This window comes from Carya illinoinensis, chromosome 16 (genome assembly GCF_018687715.1).
Source record: "Carya illinoinensis cultivar Pawnee chromosome 16, C.illinoinensisPawnee_v1, whole genome shotgun sequence".
Lineage (NCBI taxonomy): Eukaryota > Viridiplantae > Streptophyta > Magnoliopsida > Fagales > Juglandaceae > Carya > Carya illinoinensis.
In genome coordinates, this window is record NC_056767.1 from 19,746,803 (window position 1) to 19,768,961 (window position 22,159).

Sequence of the window (22,159 nt, forward strand, 5' to 3'; positions counted from 1 at the left end):
GCCTTCAATATAAATATATATATCCAAAAAAAGTTAATAAAATGCACAATATATACTGCCTTCAATATAAATAAATATATATATATATCCATATAAGTTAATAAAAGGCACAAGTGATACTGCCTTCAATTAAACAAACTAGTGATAGGTTCTCAACATTAAAATAATAAAAAGGAAGTCATAAAAAGAAGCTGAATTTTAATGAGCACTACAATACACCATAAGGATGTTGGCTATTCAAGAAATCCATATTATGCTCGGCCATGCATATTCCATAAGTGCTCAATAAGGTTGACTTGGAGTTGAGAATGAGTGCCTCTATCTCTAATACGATGATGTTGGGCAATGAACTCCATGAATTCAGGTATATTATCGTGTGAAATTGGCTCGGATGGAGTATCATCATTAGCTTCATAATTGAATTGATCAGTCCCGAGATATAGATGACGTTCATCTTCAACAATCATATTGTGCAAGATAATGCATGCGTACATGATATCTTTTAGAACTTCAGGTTGGAAATACCTTGCAGGTCCATGCACAATTGTAAATCTAGATTGGAGTACTCCGAACGCACGTTCCACATCTTTCCTTGCAGACTCCTGGCAAGTAGCAAAATGTTTTTTCTTTTTCCCATGTGGAGCAGGAATTGTTTTTACTAATGTTGCCCACGAATGATATATACCATCAGCAAGATAATATCCCATTGTGTACTCGTGACCATTGATAGTATAGTTGTATGGAGGAGCACGACCTTCGGCCAACGCAGCAAAAACAGAAGATCGATCAAGTACGTTGATGTCGTTATGAGACCCAGGTAAACCAAAAAAAGCATGCCATATCCAAAGATCATAAGAGGCAACAACTTCCAAAATAATAGTTGGTTCATTTACGTGACCAGAGTACATACCTTTCCAAGCACTAGGACAATTCTTCCATTTCTAGTGCATGCAATCAATGCTACCCAACATTCCTGGAAATCCACGCCTTTGTCCAACTTCTAGTAACCTTGCTATATCATTGCTAGTTGGAGACCTCAAGTACTCACCCCCAAAGATTGACACGATCGACTTTACAAATTTCTTCACACTCAACCGTGCAGTACTTTCTCCAATTCTTACATACTCATCCATAAGATCTGCTGTTACCCCATATGCGAGCATCCTAATTGCCGCGGTCATCTTTTGAAGGGAAGACAATCCAAGCCTACCACTGGCGTCTCTCTTTTGGACAAAATAATCATCATGAGTCTCAACTGCAGAATGCATTCATAAAAAAAGATTACGATTCATTCGAAATCGCCTCCTAAAAACGTTTGGCGGATATATTGGCGGTTGAGCAAAGTAATCATTCCAAAGGCGTTCATGACCTTCCAATGGATTGCGTCAGATGAACATACGAGGTTGAGAATTAGGACGACGTGAAGAAGATGCTCCGAGAGTTTCATGTCTTTGTCTATGTAGGGCCATTGCTTCTATCATAAGATCCTCATGATCGAAATAATCTTCATCTAACATATAAAGAGTATTGCTATAGGGATCCATAGGGAACTAAGAGAAAAAAATGCGAAGAATTGGAAGAAGAAATATTGGTTTTTGATGAGTGGGAAGTAGTTCAAGAATGGATATATTTATAGGGTTTAATCCAAGACTATTAGCTACATCTAAAAAACTTGGCAAAGGAAGGATGGTTAGCTACATCTACAAGTTGGTTTGAAGAATTATGGATATGAATGTTGAGTATTGTGTATGGTGGAATGAATGTGTTTGATCAAGGATAGAATTGTAGATGTAAAGTTTAGGTAGAGAAGAAGGGTGGTTTGTAGTTAGTTTCAAACATAATATTTTATCTTGGATGAACAAATTGTATATGTGTTTATTGTTCCTTAAATTATTATATATTTGATTGTTAGGTAAAAGAAGGATTGGCAAAATGTGTTTGTTGGTAATTAGGTTGAGAAAAAAAATTAATTGGAAATCAATAATTTAAATATCAAATTAAATTATTAATGTACATATAGTAGGTTTAATTGCAAAATATGAAGAAAAAAATTATTATTAAAAATATAATATTATATTATTATTTTGATGAATCTAATGGCTAATCCAATGTGAGATTATGGATAGGAAGATTTTAGAATTATGGAAAACTTGTACTTTTCATCAAAATTTGAAGATGGCTTTGATGAAGCCAATGTGGATGCTCCATAAGCATAACTATGGTAAACATGAACATGCATTGTATGGAACCGTATTTTTCACCCATCCAGATTCCTTTTCAAAATTTAGTAAATTTAATGGCTTCATAACAAACTTTCTTTCATCATACTTCATGCGTAGTTGCTTAGTTGTACATATGGTTAGCTCACAATTCCCTATAGACCGCATGTACTTATTGGTTATCTTCACCACATGTGACGTTACTTGTCGTGTGGCTTCATTTCAAGAATTACTTAGATAGTGTGAAATGGCCTTCATTATGAGTATTCTAGCGCATCCACCATCGAGAATGCTCCTACCTTCGCTTCGGGACTGTTACTATCTCATCCGAAGTCGTTAATTATTTTTCATCAATCCAAGAGACACCGCTCAATTTTTAATTACTCCAGAGTGAACAGAGGAGTTCCACTAAGATAATCCTTCATCCTAGCATTGGGGTCATGACAAAATCATTTTTAATGCATGACGTGCATTTCTTTGCAGGGACATGTGATAATGACATTTAGTCATGGCATGACATGTATGTAACTTATCGTCAACGAATGCATATACATAAATCGTAAAGCATTTATACATCATATTTATTTTATCGAAGAGTAAGTTAGAAGTTAACTTACAAATTCTTTGCCTAAATTAGGGTTGCCATGCTGCAAAGAGTGATCCTAAAAGTTAGGACTTCTTCAAATATCATATAAAGAAGTATCGAGACTCTAAAATTACAAATCAGCCCCTTAACTATATAAAATTACAAAATGTCCATTAAAATTCCAACGTTCGCAAATGGAACCCAGAGCTTATGAAACTTGACATGCATCATCGTAAGACTTCTATATTAAACTCATTTCTATCCTCAAATAGTGATATTCACACATTTCACCAAAGTAATTGATCAAAACCGATAATCTTAAATTAGTCAAAATTGCTTGATGCATTTAAGCCTAATTCAACATAGAGAAAGTCGAAACATTACTAGCTTATTTTCTAAAAGAGAATTTAAATGTACACTTACTCCCTTGATTCATACTCTTCCCATTCAGATTCAAAGGACACACCAACAAGCACATTTATATGAGCATTGCTACCTTAAAATTGAAACCTAGTCATATTAATCTTACTCCTTTTTGTGCTCTTAGTAAATAAATAATCCATGCTATTAGAACTCTAACTATAAATATGTTCAAAATGCTTTCTTGAAGAAGGTAACCCTTCATTAATTCTTTAACCGAAATACCTTTGGAAAGAAACCATAGATACAAACATAAAACTTGGAGCCAAAACATGCTTTGACAAGCTTGCTCCTTTGATTTACAATCTTATGCATCTTGATGGTTTTTCTTAGACATATGGACTATACGCTTCATTTACAAACCGGATCTAAGTCTTCAAATATCATATCATGCATGGGCATCCTTTCTCTATAAAAATTAACTGAAAAATTTCCATGTGCAATAACAAAGCTCCAACCAAAACAGGCATGGGCTTAGATGACATTCTAACTTTTATTCCCCAAATCTTACACAAAAATCATAAATATTAAATGATAGACCTCATAGATGCATCCAAGCAAGGATCTGAGCACAACACAAATCGTGAAAAACCCAATTCCCATCTGATTCAAACCGAAACTAACAAGTCTGACACTATCAAGCTATTCTCCTCCTGAAAAAGATCTTCATTCAAACACTAACATGGCCTTCTAATAGGAAAAGAATATCACCTACAAAGTTGAAGAGCTCGAGCTCACAAATGAAGACTCTCCATCACAAGCTCACTAACTCCTCTTTCTCGGTTTTACAACAAATAGAAGGTTTGGCTTGATGTCTCAAACTATGTGTAGCTGTTTGGAAGAAAAGAAGGAAGAAGACAACCACACTTTAGAGCTCTCGGTTTCTACATTGTTAAATGAAAGAATAAGCACAGGTCCTCAAGTCATAAATCGCCCGTTACACCTCTCGTTTTAGCTTTTTGTTGCACAATGGTTAACCACCAAAATCCCTCATGATTAAGCTCATATTAGAGTAATCTTAGGGGTGTATACCTACCTTTGAATGCTGGAAAAGGGGCGTGAGCTGCAGCAGGGAGGTGATAGAAAATAGGCTGGAAGAGGTGCCCGGTTTCAATCTTAGTGACCAATGTGTGACCTTGGATTCCAATGATATTAATGAGCAGAAGTTAAGTAAAACAATTAACCATACTGCATGAACCCTATTGGTGGTAAGGGAAGGCATGCTGCAGTAGAAAAGAGAGGTGTAAAAAACACTATTATACCCGACCGGCTCCCAGCTTCTCTCTTGTTAATTTTATTAGAATCCATCCGTATCTTCTTATTAGTGATAGGTGTAAAATAGTAAAAAACACCCGTCCGGCTCCTAGCACCTCACTTCTTGTAATCACTAACTAGGTCTTAGTTCCTAATAATTGCCTAACTATAGAATTTAGAATCTGACGCAAAATGTAGGAGTTCTATTGGTGAGGAGGGGCGTCACGTATTCGGAACCACAAAGATCATTATCCAGCTAGCTTTGGGCAAGGGCCTTAATTAATGAGGTAGCAAAGTGGGCTGCCATGTGTCAAGTCCGGATTGAGGCATTTGGTGCCACATCATCACAAAAATTTTTCTGTCTAAAAATTTTTAAAAAGGAAAATTCTTCTTATCATTCTCACACTTCACACACCACATTTATTTTAATTTTTTTTTTATTTTTTCTATAATAAATATATAGTATGTGGATGACAAATAGAATAATTCAATTAATTTAATAAGAATAAAATGAAATAAAAAATAAAAATAATATTTTAATATATAAAATATGTGATATAGGATGATGTGTAACATTCCTCTTCTAAAAATTCTAACTAAAACAATGCTACTGGTTTTTTTCACATTGTACCTCTAATAATTCCAATAAGTTAGCCAACCTAAAAGGTCACAATGAATTCTCGGCCCAAAATTTCGCCCAACCCGTGACCTCCGTGGTTTAATATTCACATTTAATTTTTCTAGATTCCTACTTTTCCTTCAAATCTATTAATAATAAAAAAATATTTTACAATTTAACATATCACTTCAAATCAATTAAGACTGTAAATTAATTTTTCTTTTCTAATTCTTTTGTAAACTAAGAATTTCCATTAATAAACTATGCACAGACAAAGCCATGCCCTTAGAATATCAGAACATGTAGATGTGGTGGGCTATTCCTTGTTAATGGAGGATCCATGGGTGGGGTAAGACTCAAGAGAAGCGAATATTTACCTTCTTGATATTGTAATATGACAAACACATTTTTCCTTGATCACATCTGTGACTGCTTTACTAGATTTGTATCCACACCAGAGAGAAAAAGAAAAAGAAAATGAAAGAGAGACATCAGGGATATATTACAAGTCCTTTTATGCTCTAGCTTTAAGACATCACATGATAAGCTTAGCCCAGTGATTTTAAGAAGTTATCCACCTCAGCATTACTGCCTCGTGACAAGAATTTCATACAAATCGGTGGCTTGACCCCAGCCAGAGCAAGGATAGAAGCAGGCAAAGTCCATATCCCATCCCCACAGATCAAACCAGATGCTACTGCAGGGCCAAAAGCATCTGCCTTGCTCTTGTTTATCTTCTCCCAGATGAACAGTATTAAGCTTCCAACACACATGTCAATGGCAAAATATGGTCCTAAGTAGAAGGGTATTGCCATTGCCATTGGAAGTGGAATGTACCGTGACCACTTCTTATCCACTCTATCTCTTACCAAATTTATCAGAATGGCTGCACCAAAGAACACGAAACAGAGGAGAAGGCAATTCTTTGGTAGACTTGAAAAGCCCTCGACCCCCACAATAGCGATGTTACGGAATACAATAGCATTTGGTGCAGCATATTCACTTCCAGGAACTCCAATGTCTTGAAAAGCATTGTAAAAGAGCCAAAACACAGAAGGCGCAATTACACAACCCATTGATGTGCCAATTAGTTGACTCACAAACATGGCACGCGGTGAAGCCAGTGTTAAGTAACCAGTCTTAAAATCCTGCATTAGGTCAGAGGCCGTTGAGACGATGTTCATCATAACTCCACAAGCTGCTAGGCCTACAAGTACTCCACCAAGTGAAGCACCAGCCCATGCTCCGATGGTAAAGATGGCCAGGTTTCCATAGGTGGATGCAAGGGACCAATCAGTAAGCCCACAACCATAAGCATTACAGAAAGCCAATGCGGGTGCAAATATATAGATGACCAATATGTAATACCATTTGAGTTGATGAAAGATATGTGGAAGGGTGCCTATAGAGATTGCAGCAATAGCAACATAACCTCCAATGGCAAACCATGTGGGAATTTGATCTTTGAGAAAGAGTTGGCTACGACGCTTGTCATCATATGAGAGCTGAGAGCTCGTAGGTGAAGAATGGTTTGCAACAGGGAGTTCAGAGCTCAATTTTTTGGTCAGGAGCTGATGAGACAAGCCTAAGATGGTTTGACTTAGAACCTTGAGAAAGTTATATAAACCATCACCCAGGATCAAGGCTATGGCAATAAAGACCTGAAAAAAGGATATAAATTAAGTTTTCAATATTTTGAAAAGTGTTGACAAGGAATGAAAATCTAGAGGTGGTAGTGGTACAGCTGTCTCATTTAGTGGGAACTTACCTTGTAAGCTTGAAGACCAAACATGCTATCTGATTTGAGGTTTGCAGGATACCAGTCACCCTTCCTATTTTCTATGAGAGGCCACATCAGACCCCAAGAAAGAATCCCTCCCACCAGCACTGATACATTTATGATATAGGGGCAAATCATTCCGACGCCAACATATGCTGTGGAGAAATCAAAATAAAATCTGGGTAATAATCATATTTCCACATTAGCCAAAACATTCATAAATGAGAGTAGGGTTTAGTTGAGCAAAATGCTTATGAAATGAAAATTTTTCTTTGCATCAAGTAAAACAAAGTTTTACTAAGAGGAAAGAAAAAAAATGATTCTAGGTGTACCTATACTTATATGCCTCGAGCCCTAATGAAGGGAAGTATAAAAATCCACAGTTGTCTCCAGCATGGTAGAACCATTGAAAGAAACCCCATAAAAAGCTGAAGGTGAAAAATTTTCCCAACGCTCTCACTTGTTTCCTATAAAGTAGAATAAAAGACGACAGCTTTTATAATTTCCATAGGGTCAAGCTTTACCAGAAGCCGTAAGTGTCAGGGTGCCTTACTTTGCTAATTTTGCTCCATGAGGAGTGTGGAAGCTGTTGATGAGATAAGCAGTGGCAGTACCGCTGGGATACGTCAGTTTGAAGTCTATGATCATAATCTGAAACCAAAATAAACAATATCATTATAGAATGGGAATATGATAAGGTTTTTTTCTGTTCAATGAATTATTTATGTTCACTTTTCACCCCCACCCCCACAAGCATAACATATATTCACATTTCACAGGATAAGCATAAATATGCTGCCACATACCCTTCGGAGAGGCACCACCGAGAAGAGTCCTAGAAAGCTGACAACAAAGAGAAAGCCGATGATCCATCCTAATGACGGGTTTTTGAAATCATGAGTATTTGATGATTGTTTGGAAATGCTTTCACTCATTCCTAAGAGGTAATTTCCAAAGCCTCCTGTTATTACAAATCAATTAAAAGATGTAGTTTTCAGTCTGCAAGTTAAAGTTATTAGTTAGAGGAAAACAATATTACTTCTAGAGTACAGAAAATGAATTTTACCAATGAGATATGGTTGTAAACTTCTAGATTACTCATCAAAACTCAGAATCTTTGTGCAACACACTCAAACTAGGTCATCCATACTCTAGTTTTCAGATATTTTGGAAAACTCGACATATTGTGAAGGAAAGATTTTAATATGTCCATAATCCCAATGCATTCATGTTAACACAAATATGTGTATATATATGTATAATAATTCATCACAAATCAGACTGGTTATTGACACTTAACAATAAATTGTACCAATAAGGATCATGGACTTGAGTGGATATAGCACTCTGATGGAACCTAAGAAAAAGTGACCACCAACTGCCTCAGAAAATCAACTGAGCTAGTTTTATTGCAATTATTGGATGAACAGACCTTTTGTTTTGTTTTGTTTGTTTTTTTTTTTTTTTTTTTTTTTTTTTTTTTTTATAAATTTCTGTCGCTCAATGTGATCAAGTCTTAGCAGATGAAACTTGTATAGGAAGCAGGGTATGTTAATTAAAGCTCTAATCTCAATTTTCCCAAAACGAACAGAGCTGAAACATCCCACTGATATAGTTTATTAGCTTCATTTAGACCTTTACTTTTATTGGTCCCGTCGGACAACTTGCAGCTTGTTCTCTACTCGAGTTGCTTGGTTAGGGTAAAAAAAAAACACAAAAAGTCTAATCTTTGGGTGAATTGATAATGTAATAGAGCCAAGCCGCTTGAAATCTACACTGATGGGCACTATTTTAGGTTTTTTTATTTTATTTTTATTTTTATTTTTTTTTAAATTTTTTTAATTCAATTAATTGCTAAGAATTGCGACTTAAATTTGAATTTAGAACAATCTAAATATATATAATTCTTAATTTTTTATTTTTTTTTAGATAGAAAAATTCTTAAAATTTTTAAAGATATGATAAATACAGATTTCTTTTAATTAAAGGGGCTGAAAATTTGATCTTTTAAGTCAAGGGTTTGGCCAACAAATTCAGAGAGGCCATATGATTAACAGTTCCCTTAACCAAGATTGAGAAATTAGCACCTATTCAATTGATTACTCGCTATTTCAGAATTAATGTTCAGACCGTTCTAATGTTCAAACGCTTCTAACAATTCCATTATATTTATCAATAAAAAATTCTAAAATTACATTCAAATAATGGAGATGAAGCGACGAAGTAATGAACCAGAGAGATGAGTAAAATGAGTGCAGGGGGACTCATACCACTAAAGGCAATGCCAGAAGAAGCCACAACACAGGTCTGGATGACAGTATTTTCCTGCCGGGTGAAAGGCTGCTTCAACAAGCCAGATTTCTGAAGCAACCTGGTCCATGTCCTGACGAAGAAGAACCCCAAGAGACCAGCAGAGACATTGAGGGAAGGTATAATACCTGTGGTGAGGTTGAGCTTCATCACTATAAAGGTGAACAGTATGCTCAGGAAGAAGCTCACCACGAAGGCTCTCATGGTCAGCTGCTTCCTCCATGACGGAACCTCTTGATCTTCAAACAATCGCTCCACCGATATCTCCCCTACTTCTTGTTTGAGCTTCTTGTCCCCCGGATCACCATTATGTTCATCTTCCGGATCAACAACATTCTCCACCTTGTCCTCAACCTCATTCCGACCCATTATCTTCTCCTCTTGCTAAAGATAAATGGTTCTAAATCTCTAGGAAGTGCTTTATAATGGGGATTTTTCCACTTCTAAGCTGGATTTAGGCTGTGTGGCTAGTATTTATTATTATTTAATATTTTTCGTGCCGAAGGGAGTCAATAATTGATCGAGGTCGTAATCACGTCTAGCGCGATCGGGAAAAGTCTCGGAAAACTTAGCAGTGTGGGGACGAAAAAGGGATCCAAAATTCCAAATTCCAAATTCCAAATTCCTATCACATCGAGAGCATGCGTGAAGGAGTGTATGAAAGTATAATCGATGACACTGAAAAATGCTATTTGCACACGCGGAAGGGAACACCCCGCGTACACGGACACGCCTTTTGATAAAAAAATCATTTTTTTCTTGCTTCTTTCCATTTGGTTCTCCTGTCTCTCCCTCTATTTCGTCTTTAGCTTTTCAATCTCCATTCGTCTTTTCCCAGAAATCGAAGCCCCACGAAATTGAAGAAAAGTAGAGCTAAGCGTGAGTACATCTTCATGGGAGGAGAAAAGTAGAGCTTTGGTTTCTGTAGTCGTCTTCATCAGAGGAGGGAGCAAACCGAGTGGGTCTTGTGGTCGTCTTCGTGGGTGGAGGGAGTAAACTAAGTGGGTCTTTGTGGATTTCAAGTGGGCATCTTCGTGGGAGGAGAAAAAGCAGAGGCTTTTGGCATTCTCTGATTGAGAACGAAATGTGGTGAAGACGAAGAGCATTCGAGGACATAGTCAAACTCGCACAGGAAATAAGTGAAAATAATACCGAACAGGAAATAAGTGAAAACAATACAGGGATTGGAGGCGAGTTGGGTCATTTTGGAAAGGGAGCACATAACTTTAAATTTTACGGTTGCCGATAATTATATTATATTTTGCAAACGAAGCAAAGATAAAAGGTTGTAGAAAAGATGTTATTTTGCATCTTGGATGGGGTTGAGAGTCTCCAGCATAAAATCTCAGCTTTCACATTGAAAATGCATTTTCAAGGGATAAATCACGAAGTAGCGAGCGAAGTACTGCAGAATACAAAGGACGTCACAGCTGAGTTTTTTTATCTTCCACTAATAGATAAGAACGGGTATTCAATGCCATCGGATGACATACAAGGTTACAGAGATGCTTATGTGGTTTCTGAAGAGCAAACACTTAATTGGTCCGATGCACTTATTCTCGTCATTTATCCAACCCAACTGAAGGATTCTACAATTTGAAAACTAAAATTATCCCACAAATGCAGGGAAGCCATTGAGATGTACTCGAGTGAAGTCATAACCCTTTTTTGGAAAAAAATAAACCCTTTTAACTTTTACGATCCAACCATGAACCCTTTCTTGCCTATTTGGAATTACAATTCTAATTTTGGGATTCGTCCTCCTCACATGGGTGTTCTGCCATACTTGCCTCTTCATGTTAGTGGAGAAGTACCTCCAAAGACTTCACATGATTTTGATATCTTTCGGTGCAGAGGAAGTTTTTAAATAGCGAGATGATCAGTGAAGTTTTTAGCTAAATAAAGTTGACACTGATGAAGAAGAAAAAGAGAAAGAAGTCCCACAGATGATGGCTTTTCTCCACCACGAAGATGCATTAATTTTTTTTTTTTTTTAATTGGCCATGTCAACAGATTCCCTGGCGGTTCCCCACCGCTGGTTGTACGTAGCAGAACTGATGTCAAAAACTATTAATTGTCGGTTTTGTTTTAAAACACATAAACTAACGGTTGGAAGAAAGGAAAAAAAAAAAAAAACTATTACAGTTTATTTGAATTGAGACAGCATTTTGTCTTATTTTATTTTATTTAATTATTATAATTTATTTATATTTTCATATAAAATATAATAAAAAATTTAATTTTTTAAATTTTAAAAATAAAAATAATATTAAAAATTAATATTCTAACAATATTTTATTTAAATTTCAACTTTTATCTCATTTCAATTCACTATCCAATCCTCTCCTTAATTTCAGATTAGTTCTTTATATTTTCAATTTCTTACAAAGTGAAATGATATTTGCAGTCAAAGAGTGTGTATGTATCATGCATTCGTTTTTTAAAAAAGTAAGTAAATATGAAATTGACTTAAAAATATTTTTTTTAATGATGGACCTTCTCTTTTTTAAAATGAGTGTACGGCGCTTGCATAACTTATGATTGTATATAATATTAATATATAAAAATAAATAATAAAATTTATCTTTTTCCATCAGCTTAAACTTTTGATACAAATGGTGATTTCACATGTTATTAGAGCAGAAGTCCTGAGTTCAAATCTCGACTCTACACTCTATCCCATTTAATTAAATGTTTCACGTGTTGAACCACTCATCGAGAGGGAGTTTGGTTCACACGTAAGGGGAATTGTTAAAAATATAATACAAATAATTAAATCTACTTCTTCTCATTAAGTTAAATTTTTGGAACAAAAGGCACGTTGGGACACCTATATTTGTTTCTCTCTACAGCGAAAACGCATTCTAGAGAAGGTATAAAAATCTTACTTTCTCCGTCCAGACCCTCCTCCCGTTTGTAAAGTCCCAACACTATCATATCGTGGTTTTTTTTGGGTTTTCCTTCATTTTTCAACTGTAGCACGGAGAAGTGCCAATCTACTACTTTTCGGCCACCCATGACCACCACACACCACATTACAAGACTGAGTCGCCGATCATTTGAATGGCAAAAACATATCGTCGAAAAGAGTGGCATGCATGTCTCATGTGCAGCTTAAACCACACATTGATCATGTCGCCACACCAAGGTGAGTATGCCACCCACACGCTACATTTTTTGGGTCAGCAACCTTGGATCTGACAAACCTCCACTCTCTTAGTGTGGAGCGTGATCCTCACACGCCACCACAGTTTTGGAGGTCGCCTGCTGGCAATTTGACTCTTCTTCCGCTTATTATCTTCTTATGTTATCACTCCTCCTAACTAAGTATTGTGGAAAAAAGATAATGAAAGTCTCATTCAGTTAGTCCAGATCGACGACTATAGCACAAATCCATTCATCGAGTCCACTAGTAGTATTATAGTCCATTTATCAGACTGTATCAAAACCACTTATGAAAAATAGGTGGAGGTCAAATCATTAGCCTCATACCCATCTTTTTTTTTTTTTTTTTTTTTTTTTTTTTTTTTACTTTTTCATGTGTTGTACTAGCTGGTTTGGAATGAATGTTGGGGCCTCTCGCTCTATTATTTCTTGTATCTTGTAACGTTTTATATATTAATAATATACTTGCTTCGAAGAAAAAAATATTTGGGGACAAGTTGTGATTTTATATGGTATCAAAGTTCTGTCTCTACACGTGTTAGGTCCCCTTATTGAGAGAGAGTCTAACCCACACGTGAGGGGGGTGTGTTAAATTATAAAATAAATAATAAAAACTTAATTTTTCTCATCAATTTAAGTTTTTGAGACAAGTGGTAATTTCATATTGTATTATAACAAAAATCCTGAGTTTGAATCCTGACTCTACACACTCATTGAGAGGAATTCTATCCCACATATGAGGGTGAGTCTTAAGAATATAATATAAATAATTAAATCTACATCTTCCCATCGACTTGATTTTGGGATAAGTGGTGATTTTACATCTAGCATTAATCTTTTTATAAAAATTAGAGATATGTTATTTGCAGTCATAAAACGTGTAAGTAGTGCATTTCTTTTGAAAAAAGTAAGTAAATATAGGATCCACATAAAAACTAATTTTTTTAATAGTAAATCCCACTCTTTTTTAAAATAAGTGCACCACGTAGGGGTGTAATCAGTCCGACTCGGTCTAGTTTTGGACAAAATTTAGGACTGAACCAGTATGTACCAGTTTTGCATTTTTAAAAACTAATTATGCACTGATTATCCCCCTAAACTAGTACATCAGATTTTACCGGTTTTAATAAAATGCAAATTTGTAAAGAAAATCGGTTTATAAAAAAAAAACAACTTAAAAAAAAATCTGTTATATATTTTTATTCCAAAGTTTGTTACTATTACAAAAATATGCTTTACAAAAAAAAAAAATCTGATTTACTAAAAACTGCTTTACAAAAATCTGATTTACTAAAAAAAATCTACTACAAGCCTATAAATATAACTATTACAAAAACTGAAAAAAAAAAAAAAAACTGCAATAAAAAGAAAAATCTACTATGGAATAAAATAAGTCAAAAAGCCTAAATCAGAAGTCTAAAAGTCTCACAATTAAACAAATTACAAGTCCAAAAGTCTAAAAAATTACAAGTCCAAAAATCCAACAAATTACCAATCCAAATTAGAAGCCCAAATTACAAGAACATCCAATAAAAAACTTTACAAGTCTAGATTAACATATATAGATAGAAATATTAACATATATAAATATTAGTACTAGTAATTAGTATATAGTAATACTATAAGTATATAGTAAATTAGTAATAGTGTAATACACTAATGTATTTATAAAAATTATAATAGTAACTATACTATCATATATATATGATAGATTATACTAGTACTATATATTATACTATTATTTTTTTTGAAGAAAAGGTAACTTATATTCCATAACTCAATAAAAGGAGATTGTGAATATAATGAGGATAATCCTTTACAAGAATGCTCTCCTCAGAGAAGTCAAATGCATTCTTAGCTAGGCAGTGTGCCACTGAATTAGCCTTCCTAGGAACATGAACAATAGACTAACCATGAACCTGTGCTAGTAGTTTCTTAGAATCACGAATGAGCGAACCAACTAAGCTCCAATTGTCTTCATTATTTCGAATAACCTTGACTACTTGCATAAAGTCTCCCTCAAGAATAATATTGGAAGACAGTCCTACTTGAGGCAAAACATGATGGCTTTTAAAGTTGCAGCTGCTTCTCCCAGAAATGGATTAGGATACAAGTCACTGTAGCCCTCAATGTGCCAATGACACTGCCTTGCCAATATCTAATTATCACACCTATACCTATCTTGCAGTAAGTTTTGTCAATGGCTACATCCCAGTTGATTTTGAAGAAGTTGGTATGAGGTTTACACCACTGAGGAGGCGTGTCATCTGCAGAGGTTGTCTCCTTTTGCTTTTGCTGGTTCACCTTATACAACTGAAGTTTTGAGAGGCTGGATGCCATTGACTTGATGACTTGCTGGGGAGAGGTGAATTGAGACTCAAAAACCCACTTGTTCCTTCTCTGCCATATGTGTTGTACTGCATAAGCTGCTTTAGCAAGTTCTTCTCCTGACAGAGTCGAGAATATATGACTTAAGACCTCACTAAAAGGGCCCTCCATAAGTGAATATTTTTGAATCCTCCTCGAGCACCCACTCCAAATAGCTTGAGCTGCCTTAAAAGAGACCATAGTGCATGACTATTTTTGGATGGAGGAGACAAATTGGACAATCCAAGGCTTCCAACACTTTTCTCTTGAACAGGTTGACCTTTGTAGGAAGTATGTCTTTGGTTGCTCTTGTGATATCCACTCATTCTTTCTTCTTCTTTAATTATGAGTCTTGTTCCACGTACTGAGCTTCGATCGACGTGCTGAGTCTCGTCCTACGTGCCATACCTCGATAGCGTGTTCCGAAAGTTATTCAATGGATTTCAAAGTAAGATAGATATTTTAAAGTTTAAGGATATTTTAAATATTTTGGAACTATTTATATGAGATATTTCCAATATTATTAGATAAGTTTGTTTTAAAGTAACACAATTATAATATTTTAATCAGATCTAAAAATATTATAATTGTGGATAATTATTTAAGTTAAATATTTTAAGTCATTTTAAACTATTAAGAGATTTAACTTTATGTTGAAAACTCTAAATTAATTTAAACGATTTTATTCTCTTTGAGTAATTAATGATACTTCATCATTTTAAATAATGATGAAGAAATATTATTTATAAACTTTAGTTTATAAAATAATATTCTATCTTAATTCCTCTCAGTGTTTTATTTTAAACTTTAGTTTAAATAAAACACTTGCGTATTTTTAAATTAGTATTTAAACTCATCGTTAGATCATTTTGAGGATCCCAAAACAAAGGACTTGGATTAAATACTCAAGCCCATCTCTTTTCTCCTTACTTTTCCTTTCCTCCTTCTCTCTCCTCTCTCTCTCCCAAGCGCATCGTGCACTGCGTCTTCTTTCCACCCGTGTTGCATTTCATCTCCACAGCCCAGTATCCGCCGCCCATCGTTGGCCTCACCTCCAGTCACCGATCACTCCTCTCATACCGGCCAACACTCCCTCCCGTTGGCAAGCTCCCATGCACTTCCTCTCTCTTCCCACAGCCTCAATAGCCGAAATGGGTAAAAACCCATCCTCCACCTCCATGCCGTCGTACATGGCAGCTATGGCCTCACCGCCGGTCACCAACTGATCATCACCCACAGGCCAACACTCCCTCCCACCGGTGTGCCTCCACATGCCCTCCTCCTCCCTCCACGACATCATCCTTAAAATGGGTTTCACACCCATTTCCAGCACCTAGCACCGCCATACACTGCCAAAACAGCTACCGAACACCACCAATGGCTTCACCACATCATGGGCTTCCTCCCCTTGTCCTCCTTTTCCCCTACCAACTAATTTATATTTATATTAGTTGGTTGGTTGGATTGTAGATTGTGTAGTTAATAATTGTGGAGTTTGCTACGTAGTTGTGAAGTGTTGGGCTTGACTATGTAGTGTTGTGGACTATGCTATGAAGTGGGCGTGAGATGTATGCCGTAGTTGTGATGTGGCATGAAGCATGAAAGGAGTATGCATGGAGCGTACTCCGTGTAGTGTAGCGACGCGCCGTGTGATGCACGTCGTGATAATAAGTGGTGTAGCGAAGGGAGTACGCGTGGTGCATACTCCATGTCGTGTAGTGATGCACCGTGAGGCGTGTATCGTAGCGATGTGTGTCATAGTGTGGATGGAAGAGAGTTCACATGAGTGTACTTTGTGCTATGTCGTGACACACAGGATAGCGTATCACGAAGGGTTGGATGGCGTAGCGGAGAAGCGTGGAGTGTATGGTGTTAGTGTCGGGAACTGTGTAACAATATCCCGAATCAGTGGTGATGTGGCCTGTAGTCCAAGGTGATGGGTGTCACCTTATGGTTGACTATGGCTAAGAGTATATGGAAGTGGTGGGAAAAGTATCAGAGAGTGTAGTGGAAGCATGATGGGCGTTGTGACGTGACTCGGGATTAGTCTCGAGCTACGTGATGTGACAGAGGTGCATTTGTGGATGCATTCCTCTTGTTCAGTGGCGGGAACTGTGTAAGTATCCTGAAGCAGTGGTGATGTGGCCTGTAGTCCGGGGTGACGGGTGTCACCTTGTGGTTGACTTATGGTTGAGAGTATATGGAAGTGGTGGAAGAGTATCAGGGAGTGCAGTGGAAGCACAATGGGCATCGTGCTGTAATTCAAGAATTTGTCTCAAACTATGTGATGTGACAGAGGCTCATTTGTGGATGCAGTCCTCTTGTCAAGTGTTGGGATTAACTTATACAGGGCCGGAAAGTAGGAAGAGTCTTATCGACCGAGTCTGAGCAAGTTGGTATCAGAGTATGGAGTTTTTTTATACAAGTGGGTGTCCATTGGAATTATAAGTTGCTCTTAGATGATAAAAGGGGATAAGATACAGGTGTCTCTGGCAAGACACGTGTGCCGGACAGGTTTACCATATATAATGGATAATCTATCCTCAGCATGGTTACATGGTGTTTTAGCCCCAGAGTTGGCTTGAATTTATGTAGCCTAACTGGTTAAGAATGAGAATTTAGTATAGGCTAGGATACGTGAAGGTAGTAATGGGTAAGTTGTCTAAGGTTAGAATACGTGACTCTGTCGATCTGAATCATGTGTTGGAATGTGGTAATAGAAAAATGAGATGGAGGTCTTAGTGTCTTAACTCTAAGGTGAATCACGGAGGTTCACTTTAAGGAGTAAGACTCCGAAGGTTTTAGCATGGTAAATGGCACATAAGAGCCCAATGATGGATGAAGAGAGTTCCAAGTGAGCACACTTCTATTTTTAGAATAGTTATTTACGCATTAGATAGATGGTGACGTAAAGTTACGTGTATATATGTATGTTGCCATCTAACACGCACACGAATGAACTGCATGGATTAAGTATGGCATGAAGTCCAGGTAAGTATTGCGTTCATACTCTTCTAGAGTCTTCTTATATAAACGAAAAAGAAAATGAAAGCTTTTCTCTAAAAGGAAAATGAAACTTTTTCTCCACGAAAATAGACACGCTTTACGAGAAAGAAAACGAAGCTTAAGTTTTCAAGTATAAGTTTGTAGCGGCCCTCCTTGGCAGCCCCTTTTCACGCACCCAAAGTACGTACATGTATGCATGTGAATGGATGCTATAAGTGGTACGTATTGGTATGTTCACGAAAGGAAAACGAAAAGAAACGACTTTACAGAAAAGAAAGAAAACCATTTTCTTTTAAAAATGACTTTTATGAACTGTAAGAACTGGAAAGAATTGTAAAAGAAAGGAAATGATTGTAAAAGAATGAAAGGACTGAATGGATGATGTATGAAAATATGTAATGGGCACATGAATGGAAAAGGAAAAGGTACCGAAGGAATGGATTGGGCAGATTGCAATACCGGGTAAGTAGTATTGGTAGTGCATCCAATGCTGCACCTTGACGGAATGGATTCCCAACCTGTGGCCATGGGCGAAATCAGGTCCAAAAGACTGCTAATCTCAGCACATGGGGCATAACAGTGTGCTACAAGGCCAATGAAATAGATAAGAAAGAAAGAATGCATGTATGTATGAAAAGACGTATGCATGAATGTATGTAAAAATATGTGTGCATGAAAAGACTCTTTAAGAAATGAAGGCAACGATGCATGGGGAACTATTTTTAAGAAAAGAAAACATGCTTTTAAAGAAAAATCTCATCTCGCAACATTTTTTAAAACAAACTGAATGGCCATGCATGATAAGTACGAATGTATGTATGGAATGATGAATGAATGACTGAAAACCTATGTTATTATATTTTAATTGTATAAAGTAATGCTTAGAGTTATCGACTCATTTTAGTTTTATGTGTGCCTTCCCAGGGACAAGATGAGCATGATAGGTCAAGACGGGCACAGCCCAAGGGGAAGAGCACGAAGGCCTAGACAAGATATTTTGTATGAGAAACTTTAATTATAAAACTTAATGTTTTCCGCTGTAATATTTTACTTAAGAAAATGAATTTTATTTATAACATGGAGTCTTTTATATCTTAGCATGAAAGGAAAAGAAATTTTTAAAAGGAACCGTAATTCCTGTCAATTTTTATTAAAATTATTTTGAAAATGAACTACCACAAGGACGGGCGTTACAGCTCTTCATAGAAAGAGTTTAACTAAATGAGGGATTTTAAGCTTCCAAATGCTGTCCCACAAAGCAGGGGAGGGTCTTGGCATTAATGATTGTCCCGAGCTAACAGCATAAAGAGTACCTTGGAGGTGGTAAGCAGGCCTTACAAAGAACTTACCATTGGTTGTGCATCACCAAGTCAACTGGTCTGGGCTTCTGTAAGGACTAATGGGGAGTCTAACTATAGCTGTAGCCTCAGGCTCACTAAAAATAATCTCAATCAGATTGATATTCCATGTGAGGTGATTGAGCTGAAATATTATTCCATGTGAGGTGATTGAGCTGAAATATTGTATATTTCATACGTTCAAAACCAATACATTTTAATTAGTTCATGACATTATTACTAGTTTTAGATGGAAAAATGGTTAATAGGCATAAATATGAGTTGTGGTTTAAATTGAATATCATGATTTATGTTTAATTTTATAACCTATAATTTAATTGGGTAATAACTCTTCACATCCACAACACATTTTTAATAGTCTAGTCTTGCTTTTCTTATTTTTCTTATTTATTTTTAGATTCTATTTCCTTCTCAGTTTCTGAAAGTGAATCACTCAAACAAATGGTGCAGAACAATAAAATGGAAGTGAGTTATTTTTAGAATGGAATGGCATGCGGAAGAAAGAAAAAGAAAGGCATCAACTTCTCGTTGGACCATATCACACTGCAATTTCATTTGGACAGAGAGAGGCATCACGTAGGAGCCTTTCTTGGAGTTTGATGACTTGAGCTTTTGGAAGGGGAGGCATGCAGATGAATTTTGGGGAAATGAGGACAAACTTACGCAAAGGGAGAAAAACACCAAAATGCTGGATGAAAAGAAGGAAAAGAGGTACGCAGATGGGCTGTTTTTGACATAGAGAGAAACAGGGAGTGATTTACAGAGAGGGACCTTCAGCTTTTGGGTTTGATGAAAAAGGAAAAAGGGGAGCCTATTGGGAAGGGGAGACAAAAAGACTCGATGGAGACCTCTGCAGGAAAAACAAGAGGTATAGAGAGAGAGAGAAAGGTGGATGAAAAACAGAGTAGCATGAAAACGAGGAGAGGTTTTTTCGTTTGGGGGTCACGTAGCAAGTTTTTACAGACTGAAGCTTTGAGTGCAAGTTGAGCTTTTATTGGCAGAGAGGTCTGGTTTTTGTGAAGAGGAGAAGGGACTGACGGATTGGTTTTTGGGGGAGAGAAGTTGGAACGCAGGGAGGAAAAGTTTTGGGTCTGGAGCTTGGACTACAGGGGGTGGACGAAGAGAGAGGTTTTTTTCTTTAAAGTGGGTGGAAGAAGGACGCTTTACGTGCAATATTATTTTTCTGGTTTGATGGAGAGGGTTTTCTGAGCTTCTGGAGGAACCTTCAGCTTTTGAGTTTGGGCCTTCTTTTTTTGGGCAGTGAAAAAAAGGGAAAAGAGGTCTGGTCTTTGGACTAGGGGGACAGAGAGGGGATTATTTTCTTTTCTCATTTTTGGCTTCAAAATCGAAGGGGAGAACGGACGAAACCTAGCAGGAGGAGTGGGCAGTTTTCATATTATTTTTTTGGGCTTGGATGAAATGCAAAGGGGCTTTAGCTTTTGGGAGACGAAGGAGTTGTTTGAGCACATGGGCATTTATTTTCTGGGTTTTGAAGGACGCTACACGGGGAGATTATTGTGGGCTCTATCTTCTCTCCACTTTTACTTTATGGTCTAAGTTATTTTTCTTGTGTTGAGTTTTGTGGTTTATTTTAGTTTTATCATGGAGGATATTTATTTGATTTTTATGGGTTTTGTGATAAACATGGTTGGCTAAATTTTTGTTCTAAGATTAGAGGTGAAGTCTAATGATTTAGATATTTTTTTCAAATCAACATTAGAGTTTATATTGTGAGTTTGATCAATTGAATAGTTTTATTGTTAGATATTTTGATTATCTATATATTTATCTTGATTCATTGTGATTTTCGAATACATGGAATGTTTGAAAAAATTCCTGTTATATCCAAATGAGTTTGTGAATGTTATAATCATCAATCGTTCATGCTTAATCAAAGTGGCTATTTTTCTTGATTTTAAATGCTAAATCTTCCAATTAAATAGAATCATTATTCTAGTTTAATTGAAGTATATCGATTGGAAACAATATTCTAAATTATTAGACGGATCTTCGAAACCTTAGTCGTTCTCCATATCAATTTATTTTATCATTTTTGTTTTATTTTGTTACTTTAAAAATCATTATCTTAGTAATATTCTCTTCTATTCAATTGCAGGTTCTTTTTAGTAATTTCTTTTCATTGTTTGAGTTTATTTTTCTTATCATATAAGTCAATCCCTGTGGATTCGACTATGTTAGGTACTACAACACTTGTATACTTGCAAGTAAAACTGTTTTAAATTTTTGATTCACTAGTTTGAGTCAAAGTTTAGGCGCAACATGAGGGTATCCTGATCAATGAAAGATGAGAATTTGGCCTCTGAAGTAAGGATTTTAGGGGAGGGATTGGATTTTGAAATAAGAGGGGCAAGGGATCCATTTTTCATGTCAGACTCTAATCGTATCTCCATTTCCAACTTGCCATAGGAGGCCCTCAAGCAAGATGGGGTCTAGTAGCCATGATATTTTGCCACACAAAGGAGTCACCCCTTTTAATTTTTACATTAGGGAAATTTGAGCATGGGTAGTACTTGGCTTGTAACACTTGAGTAGCCAAAGATGATGGATTTTGAATTAACCTCCACCCTTGCTTTACATGTAAAGCAAGATTGAAAGCCTAAAAATATTTAGACCCGAGTCCTCCTTCTTGTTTCGCCACCCCTAGGCCCTTCCAACTCATCCAATGCAGCTTAGCTTTTTGTTATGTCTGCCCCCACCTATAAGACTGCATTAGCTTGTTGATGCTTTTGAAGATACCATTGGGGATCTTGAATATTCCCATATTATAGGTGGAGAGTGCTTGAATGACTGACTTGAGGAGAATCTCCTTGCTTGACTAATAAAGCAGGTTTGTTTTCCAGCTACCCAACTTAGCCTTGATTTTGTCCAAGATAGAGTTAAAGGCCCTTGATCTATGCCTACCAACAAAAGAAGGTAAGCCAATATATTTTTCAAAAGGACCTAAGGCTTAGGTACCTGTTGTAGCCAATATAGCTTGCTGAAACTCCTGCTTGGTGTTTTTGCTGAAAAAGATGGAGATCTTCTCCAAGTTAAGCCTCTAACCAGAGGCTAGCT

The 22,159-nt window shown here is 36.5% G+C and overlaps 1 protein-coding gene and 1 pseudogene across 3 annotated transcripts; both read right to left on the bottom strand.

Annotated features, from left to right (window-relative positions):
- Positions 1-236: 236 nt before the first annotated feature.
- LOC122298884 lies at positions 237-2,387 on the bottom strand (annotated as a pseudogene).
- A 3,073-nt stretch (positions 2,388-5,460) lies between these two features.
- On the bottom strand, positions 5,461-10,516 carry LOC122299509 (probable metal-nicotianamine transporter YSL7). 3 transcript variants are annotated; one of them, XM_043109863.1, is made up of 6 exons: positions 9,149-10,516; positions 7,685-7,839; positions 7,432-7,529; positions 7,211-7,345; positions 6,867-7,056; positions 5,461-6,759 (listed from the first exon to the last, which is right to left on the bottom strand). In XM_043109863.1, the coding sequence occupies exons 1-6, from the start codon at positions 9,555-9,557 to the stop codon at positions 5,647-5,649; spliced, it is 2,100 nt and encodes a 699-aa protein (XP_042965797.1). In that variant the 5' UTR covers positions 9,558-10,516; the 3' UTR covers positions 5,461-5,646. The 3 variants fall into 3 exon arrangements, with proteins under 3 accessions (XP_042965797.1, XP_042965798.1, XP_042965799.1); XM_043109864.1 differs by lacking the exon at positions 7,685-7,839 and having other exon boundaries at positions 9,149-9,282; XM_043109865.1 differs by lacking the exons at positions 7,432-7,529; positions 7,685-7,839; positions 9,149-10,516 and having other exon boundaries at positions 6,867-7,033.
- Positions 10,517-22,159: the final 11,643 nt, after the last annotated feature.

What these genes read in the sequence shown, in the direction of transcription:
- LOC122299509 (XM_043109863.1), bottom strand. Translation starts at nt 9,557, where the DNA reads ATGGGTCGGAATGAGGTTGAGGACAAGGTGGAGAATGTTGTTGATCCG. An exon ending in CATGGAGCAAAATTAGCAAA is followed by an intron (nt 7,346 to 7,431) that starts GTAAGGCACCCT and finishes TCTACTTTATAG; the next exon opens with GAAACAAGTGAGAGCGTTGG. An exon ending in CTCGAGGCATATAAGTATAG is followed by an intron (nt 7,057 to 7,210) that starts GTACACCTAGAA and finishes ATTATTACCCAG; the next exon opens with ATTTTATTTTGATTTCTCCA.